The 16769-nt window shown below is 35.8% G+C and overlaps 1 protein-coding gene across 1 annotated transcript; it reads right to left on the bottom strand.

Annotated features, from left to right (window-relative positions):
• Positions 1-2621: 2621 nt before the first annotated feature.
• EIF3E (eukaryotic translation initiation factor 3, subunit E) lies at positions 2622-16201 on the bottom strand (the record flags this gene model as incomplete). The annotated part of the gene is made up of 8 exons (XM_009701661.1): positions 2622-2801; positions 3933-4067; positions 4328-4430; positions 9955-10064; positions 11112-11213; positions 13310-13436; positions 14478-14602; positions 16076-16201. Coding segments are annotated over 8 exons (867 nt in total), but the record flags the coding sequence as incomplete, so codon positions are not given.
• Positions 16202-16769: the final 568 nt, after the last annotated feature.

Here is a 16769-nt window from a genome sequence, read left to right as displayed (position 1 = left end):
CGAAAGGAGTATTGCATTACAGCAAGAACAACTGGCCAAGGGGCATACACAGGAGAAAGTGTAGAAGAAGCTGCTTGCAAAACCAGAGCACCTACTGAATGTGCTAGTAACCAAAACCCAATGCTTTCTAGGAAAAAGAAAAAGGTTTAAAGAAACAACCGTTAATTACATCCTCACCCCACATCTATCCCAGTTCTAACTATTCTACAATCTTTTATGTAATGGTAGAACACTTCTCCTTGCAAATGCCCTGTACACCTATCACCTTCCAAGTTATGAAGGTATGATTTTTGCCCCCTTTTTTCCCTCCGTTTTTACAACTGTGAGCATTATAGGATTAGACAATAGCACAATGAGAAGACAGAGTAAACGATCTGCCGGAAACCACTCCCATTACTCTGCTGTATTAAAGAATGTTTTCAAGTAAGTTATTAGTATGTATATTCATAAATACAACACATTAAATCATAAAATAATTCAGACTGGAAAGGACCTCTGGAGGTCACTGACTCCAACTCCCTGCTCAAAGCAAGTCTCAGTCTATCAGGATGGCCAGGTACTTGAGCACCTCCAAGGGTGGAGATTCCATAACCCCTCTGGGTGACTGGTTTCAGTGCTTGATCACCTTCATAGTAAAAAACCAAGCAAACAAAACCCAAACCAAACCCCAAAAAATCCACAAACCAACCTTTTTACTCCCCCTTAAATCTAACTGGAATTTCCCCATGTTTCAATTTGCATCCATTGCCACTCATCCTGTCCCCATGCACCTTCAAGACCAGTCCTGCTGTGAATCCTCCCACAGAAGGGACTGAAGACAGCAATAAAGTCTGGTCTCAGCCTTCTTTTCTTAATGCTGAACATTACTCAGCTCCCTAAGTTTCTTCTTTTATGTCACACGCTCTTGCCTCCTCAGCATTTTGGTATCCCTCCACTGAACTCGCACCAGAGGATCAGTATCTGCCTTGTATTTGGAAGCCCAAAGTTGGTCACAGTACTCCAGCAGTGTTCTCACAAGAGGAAAAATAATTTCCATAAACCTACTGGTTCTGTACTCTGCTAATAAAGTCCAGGCAGTACAGAAATGGTTCTGCTATAGGCATGTCTCTTTCCACAATGGCACCTGCTGACTTGTGTTCACCTTGCTGTCTACCGTATCCCCAAGTCCTTTTCTGGAAAGTTGCTTTCCATTTAGTTCATGACCCCTGCCTGCACTGTTACATGAGGTTACTCCATCCCAGATGCACAACTTCTTCCAACCTGCTGCAGTTCCCCTGAATTGCAACCCAGCCCTCCAACATATGGACTACTTCCCCCTGTACATAGTACAGCAATAGACATGGAAGAGTAAAAATAAAATCCTGCCTCGAAAATCACTTCTGAAGACAGACACCTGCCATCTTCATGCACAAATCGGTTCCTCTGGCTGTTTCACAGCCAACATGTAATTGCAGACAGTAAGCAGGAAGGTTGATGAGTAAAAACAACTTTCCACACATAGATGAGTTCCACATGTAATTGCAGACAGTAAGCAGGAAGGCTGATGAGTAAAAACAACTTTCCATACATAGATGAGTTCCAGAACTTTCAAAGTAAAGAGGGAAAAAGGTACACAGCTAGAATAAGGTGAAGGCGAGTCATTAAATTTTCCCCTCAACCTTAAATGCAAAACTGTATGCAGACTGTGAATATTGCAAAGGAAGAGACACTTTCACCTCAGTGATCAGTCTCTATTAATGCATAGAACCCTAAAAAGGATCTTGGATTTTCTGGCTTAGAAATGCCACGATACATTCTGCAGTGCAAAGGTGCTAAGGAAACCCAGTGAAGTGTGAAACACTGGCTGAAAAAAAGCCTCAGAAACTTAAAAAAAATAATCCTTCAAATTGTAACAGTTGAAGAATACTCCCTGGAGATGTTCAAAAAACGTTTAGATGTGGCACTTCAAGACATGGTTTAGTGGACAGGGTGGCATCAGGTGTACGGTTGGACTTGATGATCTTTGAGGTCTCTTCCAACCATAATGATTCTATGATTCTATGAATATTAACAACTTCAGATTTCAAAATAAAAGCTGTAAACCATACCGAGCTCCTTAGATCTTTTGAAAGACTTTTCCCTGCCTGAAACAAAAAGCTCTACTCCAGAAAGTTTCCAAGACTGGGCAAGATTAAAAATAAGATTTAAAACAGGAAAAATTCTGAAGCATGATCACACAGGTCTACACCAATTATTCTGCATGTAGATTATGCTAAGTTTCATAAAAGGTGTAGGCTACACATGCCTTCACTCTACCAAGCTTCTTCTGTGACAAAACAAAGAAAAATATGGAAGTGTAGAAAAAAATATTTTTGTTTGGCCAGATGTTCGGTAGGAAACCATTTGTTCGTACCATCCACTTTTAATCTTTTGTGTGAGGTTTGCAACAGATAATAACTAACTGTAATTCCCCGCTTCCACACTCAGACAGCTCTGAAAGCAACAGCATCCTTCAGTACAAACAAATTAACAGAACTGACATTTAAAATTTTGCAAACTGTGATCCAAAATGCTTCAGAACATTGTGATGCTAAAAAGCCCCTATACAACACAATTATCTATTTAACTTAAAGAGATGCACAGACTGGTAAAATTAGCCAATTTTATTCAAATAATGTTAGATGGAGCACATAATTACCTTTTTCCAAAAAAGTTACATATTTATGTGCTTTTTAGTCAAATGAAAACTGATTTTTTTTTTTTCCCCCCTCTGCAGAAGTATTTCAGTAGAAGCCAGAGTCTTGAGTAGCCCAGTTAGGTGCCTAAAGAATAAATAAATAAAGATCAGTAGACAAGAAATTACTACATTATCTACTGGTTACTGAAATTTATGAGAAATTATTAAAAACATTTATAATACTGATATATGGCTAAAAAGTGGGAATATTGTTAATTAGTGAAGGATACCCTGTAAGTTCAAGGCAAGTGTTGATACAGCAGAAATACATGCTGCAATTAAGTTGTACAGCCTGAGTCTCCCAAGCTAGTAGTTTCAAAAAGGAAGTTTTAGAAGATTCCAAAATAAATATAAAAATAATTTGGCAGCTATAGTTTTTAAAGAAAATAATATCACATTAAGTTTCACATGACTTCCCTTTAATGGAATATACTAACTCACCACTGCTTGTCCAACTTCCATCAATATTTCAGGCAAGCAGTGAAGAAGCACACCACCACTTTTAATACTTTGTAAGTTCTTTCAATACGTGGTTCGGCTTTTTTTTGGGTTAAGTATGTATGGCTGGGTCCTTAGTGGACCTCAGAGTCATCCACCTTACACTGTTTTTCTCTCTCACACATCTTCCCATATCATAAAGTAGCCAGAGGCAAAACCAGATGATCTTGCCAACTTCCTTATTTTCACTGGTTCTACTTAAACCTCTGGCTGATCTAATTATATTCTATAATATTTCATGAAATGGGTTTAACACAGTTAGGGTTTATGCACAACTTCTACTTCATGTTCCAGTCTTAAGCATCATTCATTCTTCTCTCTATACATATACATACCTACAGATACTTTTCAAGAACAACCCACTTGAAAAAAAGTAATACAACTACTTTTATAAACATCACCCTTCAAAACCAGTCCTTTTCAGGCAGTGAAGGAGACTATTTAAAGAAAGCAGAGAAACGAACAATGACAGAAGCACACCTAGTTACACAACAACAAAAAAAAATGAATACCTAGTGATGAGAAGAGAGGCAAGAAGAAAATAAGACTCATTGTCTAATGCTCACTATAAGAAAATAAATCTTTTCAATTCAATACGTAATGTCAGAATCGGAAGTAGATATATATCTGATGAATTAAGGAACAAGTTAGGAATTATACTTAAATACATCTCACAAAAAAAAAAGCAGAAATTCAGAAAAACATGACTTCTACCAACCTCAGATCTACCACTCTGATTCAATTTCTTCTCGATGTTCATAGCCAACATTTGACTACGAAAAGACAGGCTTTTGGTCTTTTCAATCACCTGTTGATAAGGTGAGACTGCATTGTTGCCCATGACTACGTGGCCCTAAAACACAAGAAAGATACAGTAAATTTAACAATCACTCAGAATGCAAATGCCTTCAATTTAATGCTCTGCTTTCAGAGCTTTCAAAAATCTTACACACAGGATCAAAAAAGAATAAATGAAGTCCACTACACTTTATGACCAAAGGAAAAAAAAAAACCCACACCAGTAGAAGTTAGAATTCACTGTTCCTGAATCAGGTAAAAGAAGTTTAATGAAAAATTCTACAAATTCATTTGGAATAATCTATACAGTCTTACCAGCTTTGAATCCAGTTTGGCATCTAATCGTGCATTTCGAATTAGATTGACAATCCACCTTTCTGCTTCTTCAGGAGTCATATTTAGTTTATCTGCCAACATACTAAAAGATAACAGACATAATCAAAAAGTGAAATAGAACTCCTCTGATGTTCGTAAACACGACTAAGGCCTATGGAATACAAGTTAAACCAACACAAAATCTGGCACAGCCCAAGACCTGTATTCAGTATATAGCACATATCTGGGAAGCATACTTTCATTTGACCTAAATGACTTCAAAGCTTACATACACGCACTTCTGTACATCTCCCATCCCCACTGCTTTACACTGGGTCATTGTGAATAGGTAATTCACATCCTGAAAATATATACTTAGTTGTTCTGAACTACATCATCTTGCATGTAAATCTTGACCTATACAATTTTTATACATTCCTATTAAACCTTGCCTACATTAACGTTCTTTGGAAAACTGTCAATTAAGTAATGTCACCACAACGTAAAACAGCAACCATCATTATGAAGAGAACAAATGAACTGCTTTTATTCTTATTTAAATCCAGCCAGTAGTCACAAAATTTTAGACTACTTTGTCCAGGAAAGTGTGTCTCAGTAGCTCATTCAGCAATAAACTTCACCCTGAAGTTTTAGGAACAGGAGTCGTAAGACAGGGTTTGGTATAGAAGATGTGACAGATACACTATGCTCAAACTTCTTGCAATTTCAAGGAGGGATGGTGGGAGAGGACAAAGAAAGGAAAATTCTTAATGAAACAAGCACTCTTGTCCAGGAATAATTCCTTCTGATGGCATTTCCTGTGGCTTTCCAGCCAATTCCTTTAGCTTCCTGCTGGTAGTTGGCTCATACAGGACATTTGTAATGCTCATTCTTCCATCAGCTTTCAAACTAGGGTAACAAACATGAGGTAAAGGCTACAAACATGACTAAAAGCCAGCTGGCTATGCTGAGTTGCACAAGAGGTCAATTTCCCACCATTTTACAGGATCTTGCTTAAACACATTTTTCTCTACCTGAAAGAGCGCTTTCCCTCTTGACAATTGTGAATGTTAAGGAAATACTTTATAATATATCAATTATTACCTCATCTACCTAGCTAGACTATCTATATAGTCCTCTTTATAGAGGTTTCTCTCCTGTATGTTGTTCTTGATCTCTCACCCTTCTCCCAGCTATAAAAGTAAATTCCATTTTTTTGTCACAGACAAACACCAAGCGAGGTGAATAGAAAAAAAACACACTCAAAGTAATTCAAAACACTGGACTTACCCTGAACTCACTGCAGTGAAACAACACAACAAACAGGCAACAAAGTATCTGGAGATTGGCAAAGCAAGGGGAAGTAAATTCCAACCACAGTTTCTACTGTTTCATTAGAACTGTTAATCTATGGTTGAATGAGCAATTGTAGAGCATTAAGGCAAGTTAACAGAACAGAAGGTATCAGGGATGTAAATTTTTGTTGAATTATCAGTCATCTAGGCAGAATAAGACAAGATATTTCAACAGGAAGAAGTTACAAATCGCTTTACTATCTCTGAATCAGTGATGTTAAGTACCTGACTTGAAACTAAAGAAATTTCAAACTGAAAGAACACAGAGTGGGATGTATGTGTGTTATGGGAATTCTCATATTTCTTTTAGAAGCATCAATAGGATTCAGATAGAAATAACTCATCCTTCAGACAACTACAACAATGGCTACTGCCACTACACTGGGGATTAAGCAACCCACCTTTGGGATTAAAGTGTAAAACCTCTATCCTTGGAGATAGTCAAGAATCAACTAGTCAAGGCCTTAAGTAACATAATGGAACACTGCAGTGGGTCCTGCTCAGAGCTTTAGTTGGGTGCACAGGATTGAACCAGGTAACTTCCAGAGGTCCCTTCCAACCTACAGCACCTTTTTGTTTAACCTGAAAGTCCCTGTGTACTGGCGGGGGGAAGAGGGCACAGACTTCTAGAGAGTCATTCCAAGCCAGAAACCAGAAGGTGTTTTCATCACCTAGCAGATGATTTTGCTTTTTCCTGTTACGTCTAAATTTTACTAGCTCAGCTTCTTCAGAGGTGGGCTTTTTTCAAACTGAAACATGTTATATGAATAAACATACAGCATATATGCAGCTACATGACAGAAGTAGCACACCTCTGTACAGGTAATTTTTCCTGTACATGCACCTGAAAAAGCTTACAAATCATAGAATGAAAGTGACAGGGTAAAAAGGGATATAAAAACCTATTTTATCTCAACCTCTAGCTTTGAGATTTACATGAACTTAAAATTTTAATATAAAATAAGCAAAGTTATCAAGTAACAACTATTCTCATTTAAATCCAGCCAGTAGTCACAAAAGTTTAGATTAATTACTCCAGGAAAGTGTGGACTACATCAAGTGCCTGGATGTGTAACACGGAGGAGGTATTTGCCTGGTAAAGCAACACACACAGCCAAAAAAGCATTCTCCATCCTTCCACAGAAAACACACAGGAGATCTATCCTGATTACAATTATATAACAAACACAATTGTTTTCCTATTGCACTGTTAAAATAAGTATCTAATACTCTCAAGAGATGCAAACTACAGCTTAGCCCCCATACATGTTTAACAGTTCAAGTAACAGTGACACATTCAGATTTACAAATACATACTAACACCATTAATACTAAGGAATAGAAGCAAGAAAAGTCTTACTTTAGATTACTAGAGTTTATAAAGATCCCCACTATAATCCCATAAAAATTAGTGAAATATAATGAAACAATTTTATTAATGTTTAAGGAATATTGTCTACCATCTCAAGCTACAGATGAATTCAAAGGGTAGTTTCCCAACAGTAGCTTCAAAAACAGTTCTTTGGATTATTTCTGTCCCTCTGTTTTATAAGCAGATTCACTTATTTAGGTTGTCCTAGTGCAGGTGTTATTTAAGTCTTCCTTTGCTTAAAAGGCAAGTTTACTGAATTCCATACATCTTCATATATAAACAAGCCTATCTTGTACTGCACACAGAAGAAAAATATATAGAAGTGAAGCATATTCAGCTCTTCAACTAAACACAGGCATATCAAACAAACCAAAACACATTCTGCATTCTTTTAATCTATTACTCCCTATTAAACATAATATTTCAAACAGTAAACTAATTACACGATGATTTGAGATGTATAAATTTTAAATTACAACTGCTAAAGTAACTACATCCTTTGGAAAAATGTCGTCTCCCTAATAGATGTAAGTAGTTAAAAAAAAACATTTAATGAGTCATCTATTTTCCATTTAACATAAGGAATAGCACATTTCCCACTAATTGTTTTCAAATTTGTTCTGAATAGTTAAACAGTACTTATCAAGCACTCTGGTACAACCAACTAGTTTTCAACTCCAGGAACAGCAGTGGAAATAATTTGTGAACGAAGAAATGCAAGAACTATGCCTCAGTCAAGTGTTTAAATTAAAAACATTTTGATTGGCTCATTTCTTCAAAAACATGGCTGAAATGCACTAAGATATACTTATGCACCCCACTTAATAAGCCCAAATCTAATGATTATTATAGCTTGCACAGAAATTTAAGGCTTATGTCCATCATTTAAAACACAATGACTTACTGAAAAGAATCTCATTACTGATGATTGATCCCACATGCAATTACCTGGAGTGATACGTGGTAGGAACATCCAGGTCAATCTGAAATATGTCTCAACTGTAAGTTTATCACTTGCCATAACACTTATAAAATAAAACCACTGGTACCTGTATTTATAAATCACACGTAACAAGGACAGGCAACTACAATATTTTCTATCATACTTGAAACTGAAACACCACATATGGCACAACTGTAAAATAAGTAATAAACACGAAATAAATGACAACCACGTACCACAGACCTTGATTCGTTAAACAAAGCTTGCTATTTTTGCTGTAATGAATCAACGCTATGCTACCCACAGTTTATCAGTATCTTTTGACACACAGACTTGAAGCATACTTAAGATATATCCTCACCGATTGGAGCCAGATCATAGAAGCAGACTTCTTAGAAAGACACCTGGTCTTTAGTTAAAAAAGCTTAAACGCCTAGTTTCATTGAAAACTTGTGCTTGAACATGTGCAGTATTAAAAGTACTAACAATCACTTATAGGAAATAGCAAGACACTATGAAGTTTTATATGCCCCAGAAACTCAACCGTAAGGGAACTTCATTTACATTTTTCCTTCCAAATACTTATTTAAAACTCCTTGATCCTTAAATGTGCAGTACTCCACTTAAAGTAATTTTAGATAAAGTATTAGCCTCCTTATAAAAATGAACATAAGTATGGAAGTTTTGTTTACAACATGTAGTTCAGTTTACTATTATGATTATGCTTAAAACACAAGACACCACAGCTGATTAAAATGTTCAGATTCACTGTTTGTCTTTTACATCGAACTCATTAAGTATTTTAAGCCGATACAAAGGATAAAAAAAGAATCATTTTCCAAATGCATTGAAGACAAACATGTCACACAGTGTAGAGATATTAAAAGTAGTAAGAATCCTTGTCCTTTCTCCAATTATACCTATCCATGAAAAAAGTAATCCTTCCAATAAGCTTGAAAAATTTTAAGACAATTCTCTCAAGTCCTTTTCTTTCGAAATCAAGCACTGTTAAATCGCTTCCCCAGAGGACCAGACCAACATCTGTTCTGGATACAAGCTGGTAAGAAGACCCCCATTGAATTTGATCGATTTAACAGCTTTGGTTTCTGTCGTCTCAAGGATCTCTGCACTGTTCTCTACCATTGAGATTTTTATAGCATTCAGAGTTTTTCACTTCACTTTTTTCCTTTTTAATTTAAGGGATGTGGAAATATGGGGAATGGGGGCAAAGGCCAAGTGGAAAGGGATCTCAAGCATGCATAACATCTTCCTGCTTAGTTCTTACAATAGAGGCATCGGAGCTGAACCATTTGAAAAGTCTGCTTTTAAAAAGTTTTGAGTAAACAACCTTGCTAATAAGAACATCATTTGCTTATAGCTGGATCACTCACTCTGTGCCGCAGGGAAGACGACCTATTGTTTTCTATTTAATTAATAAAAAAAAATACAGTTCTAAATTTTCAAAGAACATACCTGCAAGACAGACATAGGTATCTGTATCTACCAAATATAATCAAGCAGTTGCTGTATTTACAATTTGTATTTACTTAATATTACCACTCCGTATCAATAAACACGGAATTTACCTCCAAATTACGACAGCTGGACTTAGGTGACATTGGGTATGAAAGTTCCCATTAAATCCAGCGGAGACCTAACTCAACACCATGAGAAAGTTTTAGCTTGAAAACACTGTTTGTCTGAGGGACTGGGGGTGCCAGAGAGAGGTTTTTTTTAAAGTTAACCACAAGAATTCAACTTTAAAATACAGTTGTTGTAATTTAAGTATATCACATTACAGATATAAAACTAGAAAGACAACTATCAAATTAAATTTTAGTTAATGACTTTCATTTCATTTGATAACTGATTATTTTACTACTAAAGTTTACACTGTTTGTCAAACTGTCACCCATGATTGATTTTTCTGAACTGTCATATTAAGAAGTTATCTTACCCAATGCTGATACATTGATGGATGCGACAAAAAGTCTCAAATATAAAGAGACGGGCATTCTCAATGAAGTCCTCAAGGCATGCCACTAAGAAGAAATCATTCACAAGCACCTGCCACCGCAAGGAGAAAGAGAACACTGAGAACAAACATGGAAGCAGTAGTTTAGTGGTAGACACTGTCAATAAGCAAAACCAGTGAACAGTTCATCTAAAAACAGCTCTTGGTGTGTTCCAAGATGTGGAGAAAAAGCTACATATTTAGTGGAAATTTGCATTGTTCTGCGGCTTGCTAAATTAAAAATCACATGTTACCGTGATCACTGAGGTCTGACTCAAGAAGAGAACAAGGTCAGCTGCTTTCCTAATTCTACTGAAGGTGCCTCCAACAGGTAAAATTTAACTCCCCTCTCATTGTAGGATTCTTCTCTCACTCTGCAATTTGATCAGCATTCTCCTTATGATGCAAACCAGCCTACTTAGCAGTGCAAGTGCGCCTATGAAGTTCAAATTACAGGACCACTGGCCCTATGCAGTGAAGATAAGTCTTCTGACTTAATTAGGTGACTAATACTAATGAAAGAAAAGCCGAACTAGAAGCTGCAGGAACTGGTACTAATGTTCAGCTATTAGAAATACTAACTTTTACACTAGTCAACCCAAGTGTTAAGTATCTTTGGCTGTTTACAGTAGATTAACCAAGATTTTTCCAACAATATGTATTTAACTATCCTAATGTTATTCCACATTACTTTTCACCATTGCAATTCCAGGATGCGGTATCTTTCACAACAAAAGGCAGATCCAAGCTTTTCTTCAAGCACTTTTCAAACACTAATGGAAAATCTGAAGCTCAGCCAAATCAATGATTACCTATTCACTTCTTGTTCTAGAACTGCTTAAATATAATTTTAAAGCTATATCCTTACCAGTAAGACTCGTTTAAGTGTTACAAAATTAGTTGTCAAAAAACCCAAACAAACAACAAAACCAACAAAACAAAACACCAACCCCAAAACACCACACACCTGTGAATTCAAGCTCATCAGAAAACATTAGCAATGGAATCAAACACCACTTCAAACAAATTAGTTGGCCATTGTGAATTTGAGAGTTCTTTACTTAAAGGAAGAAAAGTCTTATAAATGTTATAAATCTTACTGTTTCACACTCTCTCAGTTTCTTCTGTGCACCATCAAAATCAAAATTAACATACAAGCATTCCACAAACTCTGTGATAGGGTCCCTGTATGTGTAGGACTCCTGTCAAAAAAAGTTAGGAACAATATTAGAAATCAAGGCCACAAGATCTCTTGAGTATTCCTTATATTCTTCAAAACAAAATTTAATATTGGAAACAAGTCCACACATCATCTTAAATAAAACAGTAAGTTAAACTTCCCAATTCCTCTTATAAAAGCTGAATAGACATGCTCATTTTTCCCCCCAATAGTATGGTTAAACAACCAGAAGTGCAGTGTCACCTTCAGCACTTAGTGCTACAACCTTTGGGTTAGAAACATGTCAGGGACTAGAGCTGCTTCTGTATCCAACCTCCAAATTTCTTAAAATACGGTAGAATAGATATTCTTCCTAAATTCTGATTTAAAAACTAATCCAAGACCAAATCTTTCATACTTCAAATTGAATGATCATTTGATTTACATGGACAACACAGCTAACATAAATAACACTACTTTATATATACAAAACACTTGAATTTATTTTGGCATTACAGGAATTACTGAACTTTAACTACAAGGCAGAACAGTACTAGATCTACATACACCTGTGTAAATGAAGACGAAATAAAACATCCTCTGATATGTCTCTAATGCATATTTTAATACAGTTTAACTCAGTATCTGTCAATATCTGCTTTAGCATGCAAAAAGATCAGCAGATTAAGGGAATTACTAAGAGAGAATTTTTTTCTGGATCGAAGTTATTTTTCCTTCCCCAAGAACTATATTCACAGTCTCATCAATTAGGTTTAAAATTCAGTTTTATAGATAAAGTTTTTTTACATCAAAGTTGTACGTGTTAATCACATAACTGACATCTGCTATGTAAAACAGTCTTGGACCGATCATCTTTTAAATTTAATAGAGATGAACAACAAACTGCTTACCTATCCATTCAATACTTGCAAAGGTATTGGCAATCTAATTGCTAGTACAGCAATCAGCCTACCATATGACATCTGACAAATCACTTCATTCAATGCTTTGTTTTTCCTATGTAGAAGAGTCATTAGTTACCCTGTCTGAACTGCTTTCAAATCTGTAAAACTCCTACTACTTCATGATTTAATATAATGAACCATACAGAGAAGAGTACTATGAAATAAATCTCTTATCAGATATTTCAAAACAAAAAGTTGATAATTTCAAAAGGAACACCCTAGTGATCCCTTTTTATTCATACCAGTTGTACAAGATAAAACAACTTTTTTTGCTTTTGTAAAATGTTACTTTACTTCTAATATTAGAAGTTCATATTACATTGGAAGTCCAATGCTAAAATCAGGTTTTAGCTTAAGATAAAAGATAAGACTTAATACTACAACTAGTTTATAGCTTTGTATACTACTTCTGTGAACACTAATGCTTAAAAACAGATTAAGATATGCTTAAAATTTGATCTTTGCATTGATTGTGCCTTGCATAGGTAGTTAGATCAATGCTTGAAGTGGATGTAATTCATTGCCAGCCTGTAATAACCGCACTGTCACACATATATATATAAAAAAATAGTTATTCACAACATATGTTATTATCATTAAAAGTGTTTGAAGCATCATGGCTTGTATAAAAGTGCATGCTGATTTCAGATAAAAATCTTTGCCATAACCCCCTTGATTGCTATCAAGCACAATTGTTTTATTGCTCTTGTCCATGTCTACATCCTCATACAATTGTCACAATAAAAGCATTTTCAAGAAAATGCACATGAACACAAGACAATGCACACAGTTCAGTGGTTTTGAAATGCAAACAAGATCCCTTATTTATATAACAACTCCTTGAGGGAATGGCTGAAAAAGAAGAATCAGATCCAAAGCCACCTCACATATCTCACTGAATTTTCTGCACTTAATCTTGCAGAGTGAAAAGTAAAATTGAGGGCATATCCAATTTCACTCATTGCTTGTTGACATGAAAGGAAGAAAAAAAAATTATTCTGTTCTCCTACGGATTGACATGCATTTTACTTCACAATGAAAAATTAATTCAATGAGAGAAAGTGAGCACCAAAATACATAAGTAGAAGTCCTAAACCAGTTATATTATGAGAAGAAAGTTATTATGAAGTGTCAGTAAAAAAGGACAGAAAATATAAAATATTTCAGTCCTTACCTGCTGAATAACCTTGACTAGATCTTTCAGCACTTGTCTACGTTTTCGAACATCCTTATTTGTTATGACTGCAGTAGTCAGATACCTGAGGATATGTGGGCACATTGTCTGAATTGCATTGAGATACCTAGAAAGAAAAACATACAGATAAAGCTCAGATAATGTAATTTTGCATCAAAACAGTATTCATGATAAATAACTTATGCATCTTTTATCCAATACAATACCAGTGCTTATAACTGACCATTTACTCAAATACAGAAGGATGATTTATTTTTGTTAACCTCATGATCATCCTTTTGGGACAGAGGAAGGAGAGAGGGATGCAAGGGGAAGAGAAGGCAGCAGTGCCCTAGGGAGAGAAGAAAAGGTGCTAGCACTGCAGAAGAACAGTCTACATGCTAAGTTCAGGTCAACATTGGCCTAAACTGTTTGCTACACTGATTTCACAAGAGGAGTTTGCACAGGCACACAGAAGCACAGGAAGTCCTTTTTCATATTGTCATCCGAGCCTGCAACTTTCCTGTTCAACAGTCCAATCAACTAGCCTATAATTACAAGTGAGAAGTATAAATTAAAAAAACCCAAACCAAACACACACACTATGAAACAAAAAGGAGGCAAAAAACCCACTACAAATTACCAGTCTACTGGAATCACCATGAAAAAAAAAAAACAATTGCTTTTCTTTAGTACTATTCTCCTATTCTAATACCTTACCTCCAATCAGGTACTAGAAGGAGAGCACAACTTAACTAATTTCTCAGTGTTAAGCTGTTCTAGACTCCTAGATCTACATATAAGAAGTCAGTCCTCTCACAAATGGCTACAGTTTTTCAATTGTCATTCTTGTGCTCAGATTTTCCTCAAGAACCCTTCTTAAGTAGATTTTGTAAAATCAAAGGAGAACAGTACCTTCCCTTACAGCCCTAGAAGATGTGGTAGGAGTTTCCCCTTCTCCTTGAAGGGGAAAGTATAACCACGAAGAAAAGTAGATTCTACACAAAATTTTTTAAAAAGCTTGGAAAAAAACATCCAAAGTGTTAATATCATTACAACTTCTGAAACAGCTTCAGGCTTTGGGCTGAAAACTGTTCAACAAGCTTGCATATTTATCATCTGCCTCCATTCTGATTTAAAGACCCCAACATAGCACAACACAACTTACTGTGGTTGATAGAGAAAAAGGTCAATGATATTGTCTCTCCCTTTAGGATGATTAAAAAACACGAACAAAGACCAGTGGATGAGCCATGTTCTTTGCTGAAGAGACTGCAGCGGAGAGCTGACAGACTAAAAGAAAACATAACATTGGTTTAAGTCAAATAAAAACACAGTAACCTTGCATGAATAGAAATGCATGGAAACCTGTAATTGTTCAAAAAAATCTGTGATTTTCCACTGGCTCCTTTTAGCTGTTATCACTCTCAGGCTGAGTTTGACCTCCAGCTTTTTAACGTGTCATCTCTCAAAGATAAATCTGCTGAGAGTTATACCCAAGATAAGTTTTCCCATATTATATTTCAATTTGTTTGCAAAAATTTGTATTCTGTTATGGCAAGAGCATAGATTTTAGTTCTCCAAAGACCACCATCCTAACATAAGTTATTACTTCCCTTTTTAATCCTCAATTTTGTTTCTCGTATTCCCTCTTCAGATGTGACCTGAGGCTTCTCTAACTCTTCAGTTTTTCTTCCTTTCTAAAGCCTCACAAGAGCTTTTTTTGCCATACGCTCTCAGACAATGATGAAACACCATAATCACTTTCAGCCAAGAAATAAGAACGCAACTATCTTCATTTAAACCAGCTGATAATGCACAAATAAGGATTCAGTTCTGTTATTAGATCCAAATTTCAGCAGCACTTCAAACAGATTGCTAAGCAACATGTTAAGAATGAACTGCCATAGCAAGTAATAATCACTCCAGAGATCATGACAACTAACTACTATGATTCTATCCTAAAAACCTTGGAGTCTAATGAACAAGTCAAATTTAACAGTCTATTATAACCATATAGGTTCATAAAGATGAGAAAATTAGGGAAGAAAATTTGTTAACATTAGTTATTTGCCACATAAATAAAGAACGATGGGGTGAGGGGAAGGGAAGACAGATGACAAAACACCAAACACCTTTTCAAGATTCTAGTTCAGATGAGTAAAACTCTCATATTTCAGATACAGCCATTGAAGCCCCATGAGCAGAGAGGGAGACTGAGAGGTCCTTAATCACTTCAGTTGCTCTGAATTACTACTGCAGCCCCACTCTTCCCCTCCTGTTCTTGGTGCTCATCAGAACTCAGGAGCTGGTGAGGAAGCAGAGTTGGCTGAAAATTATTTCCAAAACCAAGCTGTCTTACATGTTCTGTTAAAAGTGTTATCTTCATGTGAGAAGAGTACAGTCTAGTTATACACATTTTATTCTTTACAGAAAATGAGTAAGACAACTTCCAGCAGTAAACTACTTCACACAATACCTTGCTCTCAAACTCATCCCTGAGACTAGGTTTTCTTTGTTTACTGGAAATACCTTAAAATTTCTCACCTACATTTTCAAATGTGATGAGAGAAGCAAGTAATTTGAAAAAGGAAGCTACACTATTTCTGCATGAGCACCTTTCAACTCTCCTACTATTATTAAGAAAGTACCTAGTGAAAAGGTGGTAAACTACTCCTAAACAAGACTGCAAGTGATTCATAATAAAACTTGAATACTAACATCTCTAACCTCTCACCTTACATACGTGACCAAGACTGTACTTACATTATTATCTATTGTCTCCTTTAGTCTTGTGAGATCTTCCATGGCTGCATCCCAATTCTGCATCAGAATTTCAGATGCCAGTTTTCCCCATAGAGAACTCAAAGCATTTCTGTCCGTTGCTGGAACCTATTTTCAACAACAGCAACAAAGTCATACTCCTAGTATTATTTTTTAAAAGTATTACTTACTTTTAAAAATACTGCCAGAAAGTATTTTTCTTATTTTTTTTATTTACAAGATATCAAATTTGCATGGTCCTAGCTTTCCAAATTAAGTAATTTTTTTTTTTAAAAGAAAGCAATTCAGGTACAGAAATAAAAAACAGCAGTAAAACTTCTGAAGTAGAAACTAGAAAATCCTGACAAAGACAGACAAAGCTCCATCCTGCTGCAGCTTAAGTAAAAAAAAAATGAACAGATGAAATGCCTGAGCACCAGATGACACACTCATGGTTTTTTTCTTTTCCCCCAGCATATAAAAATGCTTCTAAACTACTAAACCAAGGTTATTACAAAGCAGTTTCCTAAAGCACTCATGACAGTAGGTAACCACCTTAAAAAAGCTAGTACTCAAAGTTCTCTCTACTAATGCTGTGCCATTTGCTTCTTGCAGAAGCATCTAGTAAAACTGCAACTTTGCAGTCATGGACTATTTCCTGGAAGGGTAGTCCTAAGGTCAAGCTGTGTTAGTTTTA

This window comes from Cariama cristata, unplaced genomic scaffold (assembly GCF_000690535.1).
Source record: "Cariama cristata isolate BGI_N322 unplaced genomic scaffold, ASM69053v1 scaffold17196, whole genome shotgun sequence".
Classification (NCBI taxonomy): Eukaryota; Metazoa; Chordata; class Aves; order Cariamiformes; family Cariamidae; genus Cariama; species Cariama cristata.
Note: the sequence above shows the minus strand (reverse complement) of the source record. Positions and strands in the feature narration are given on the sequence as shown.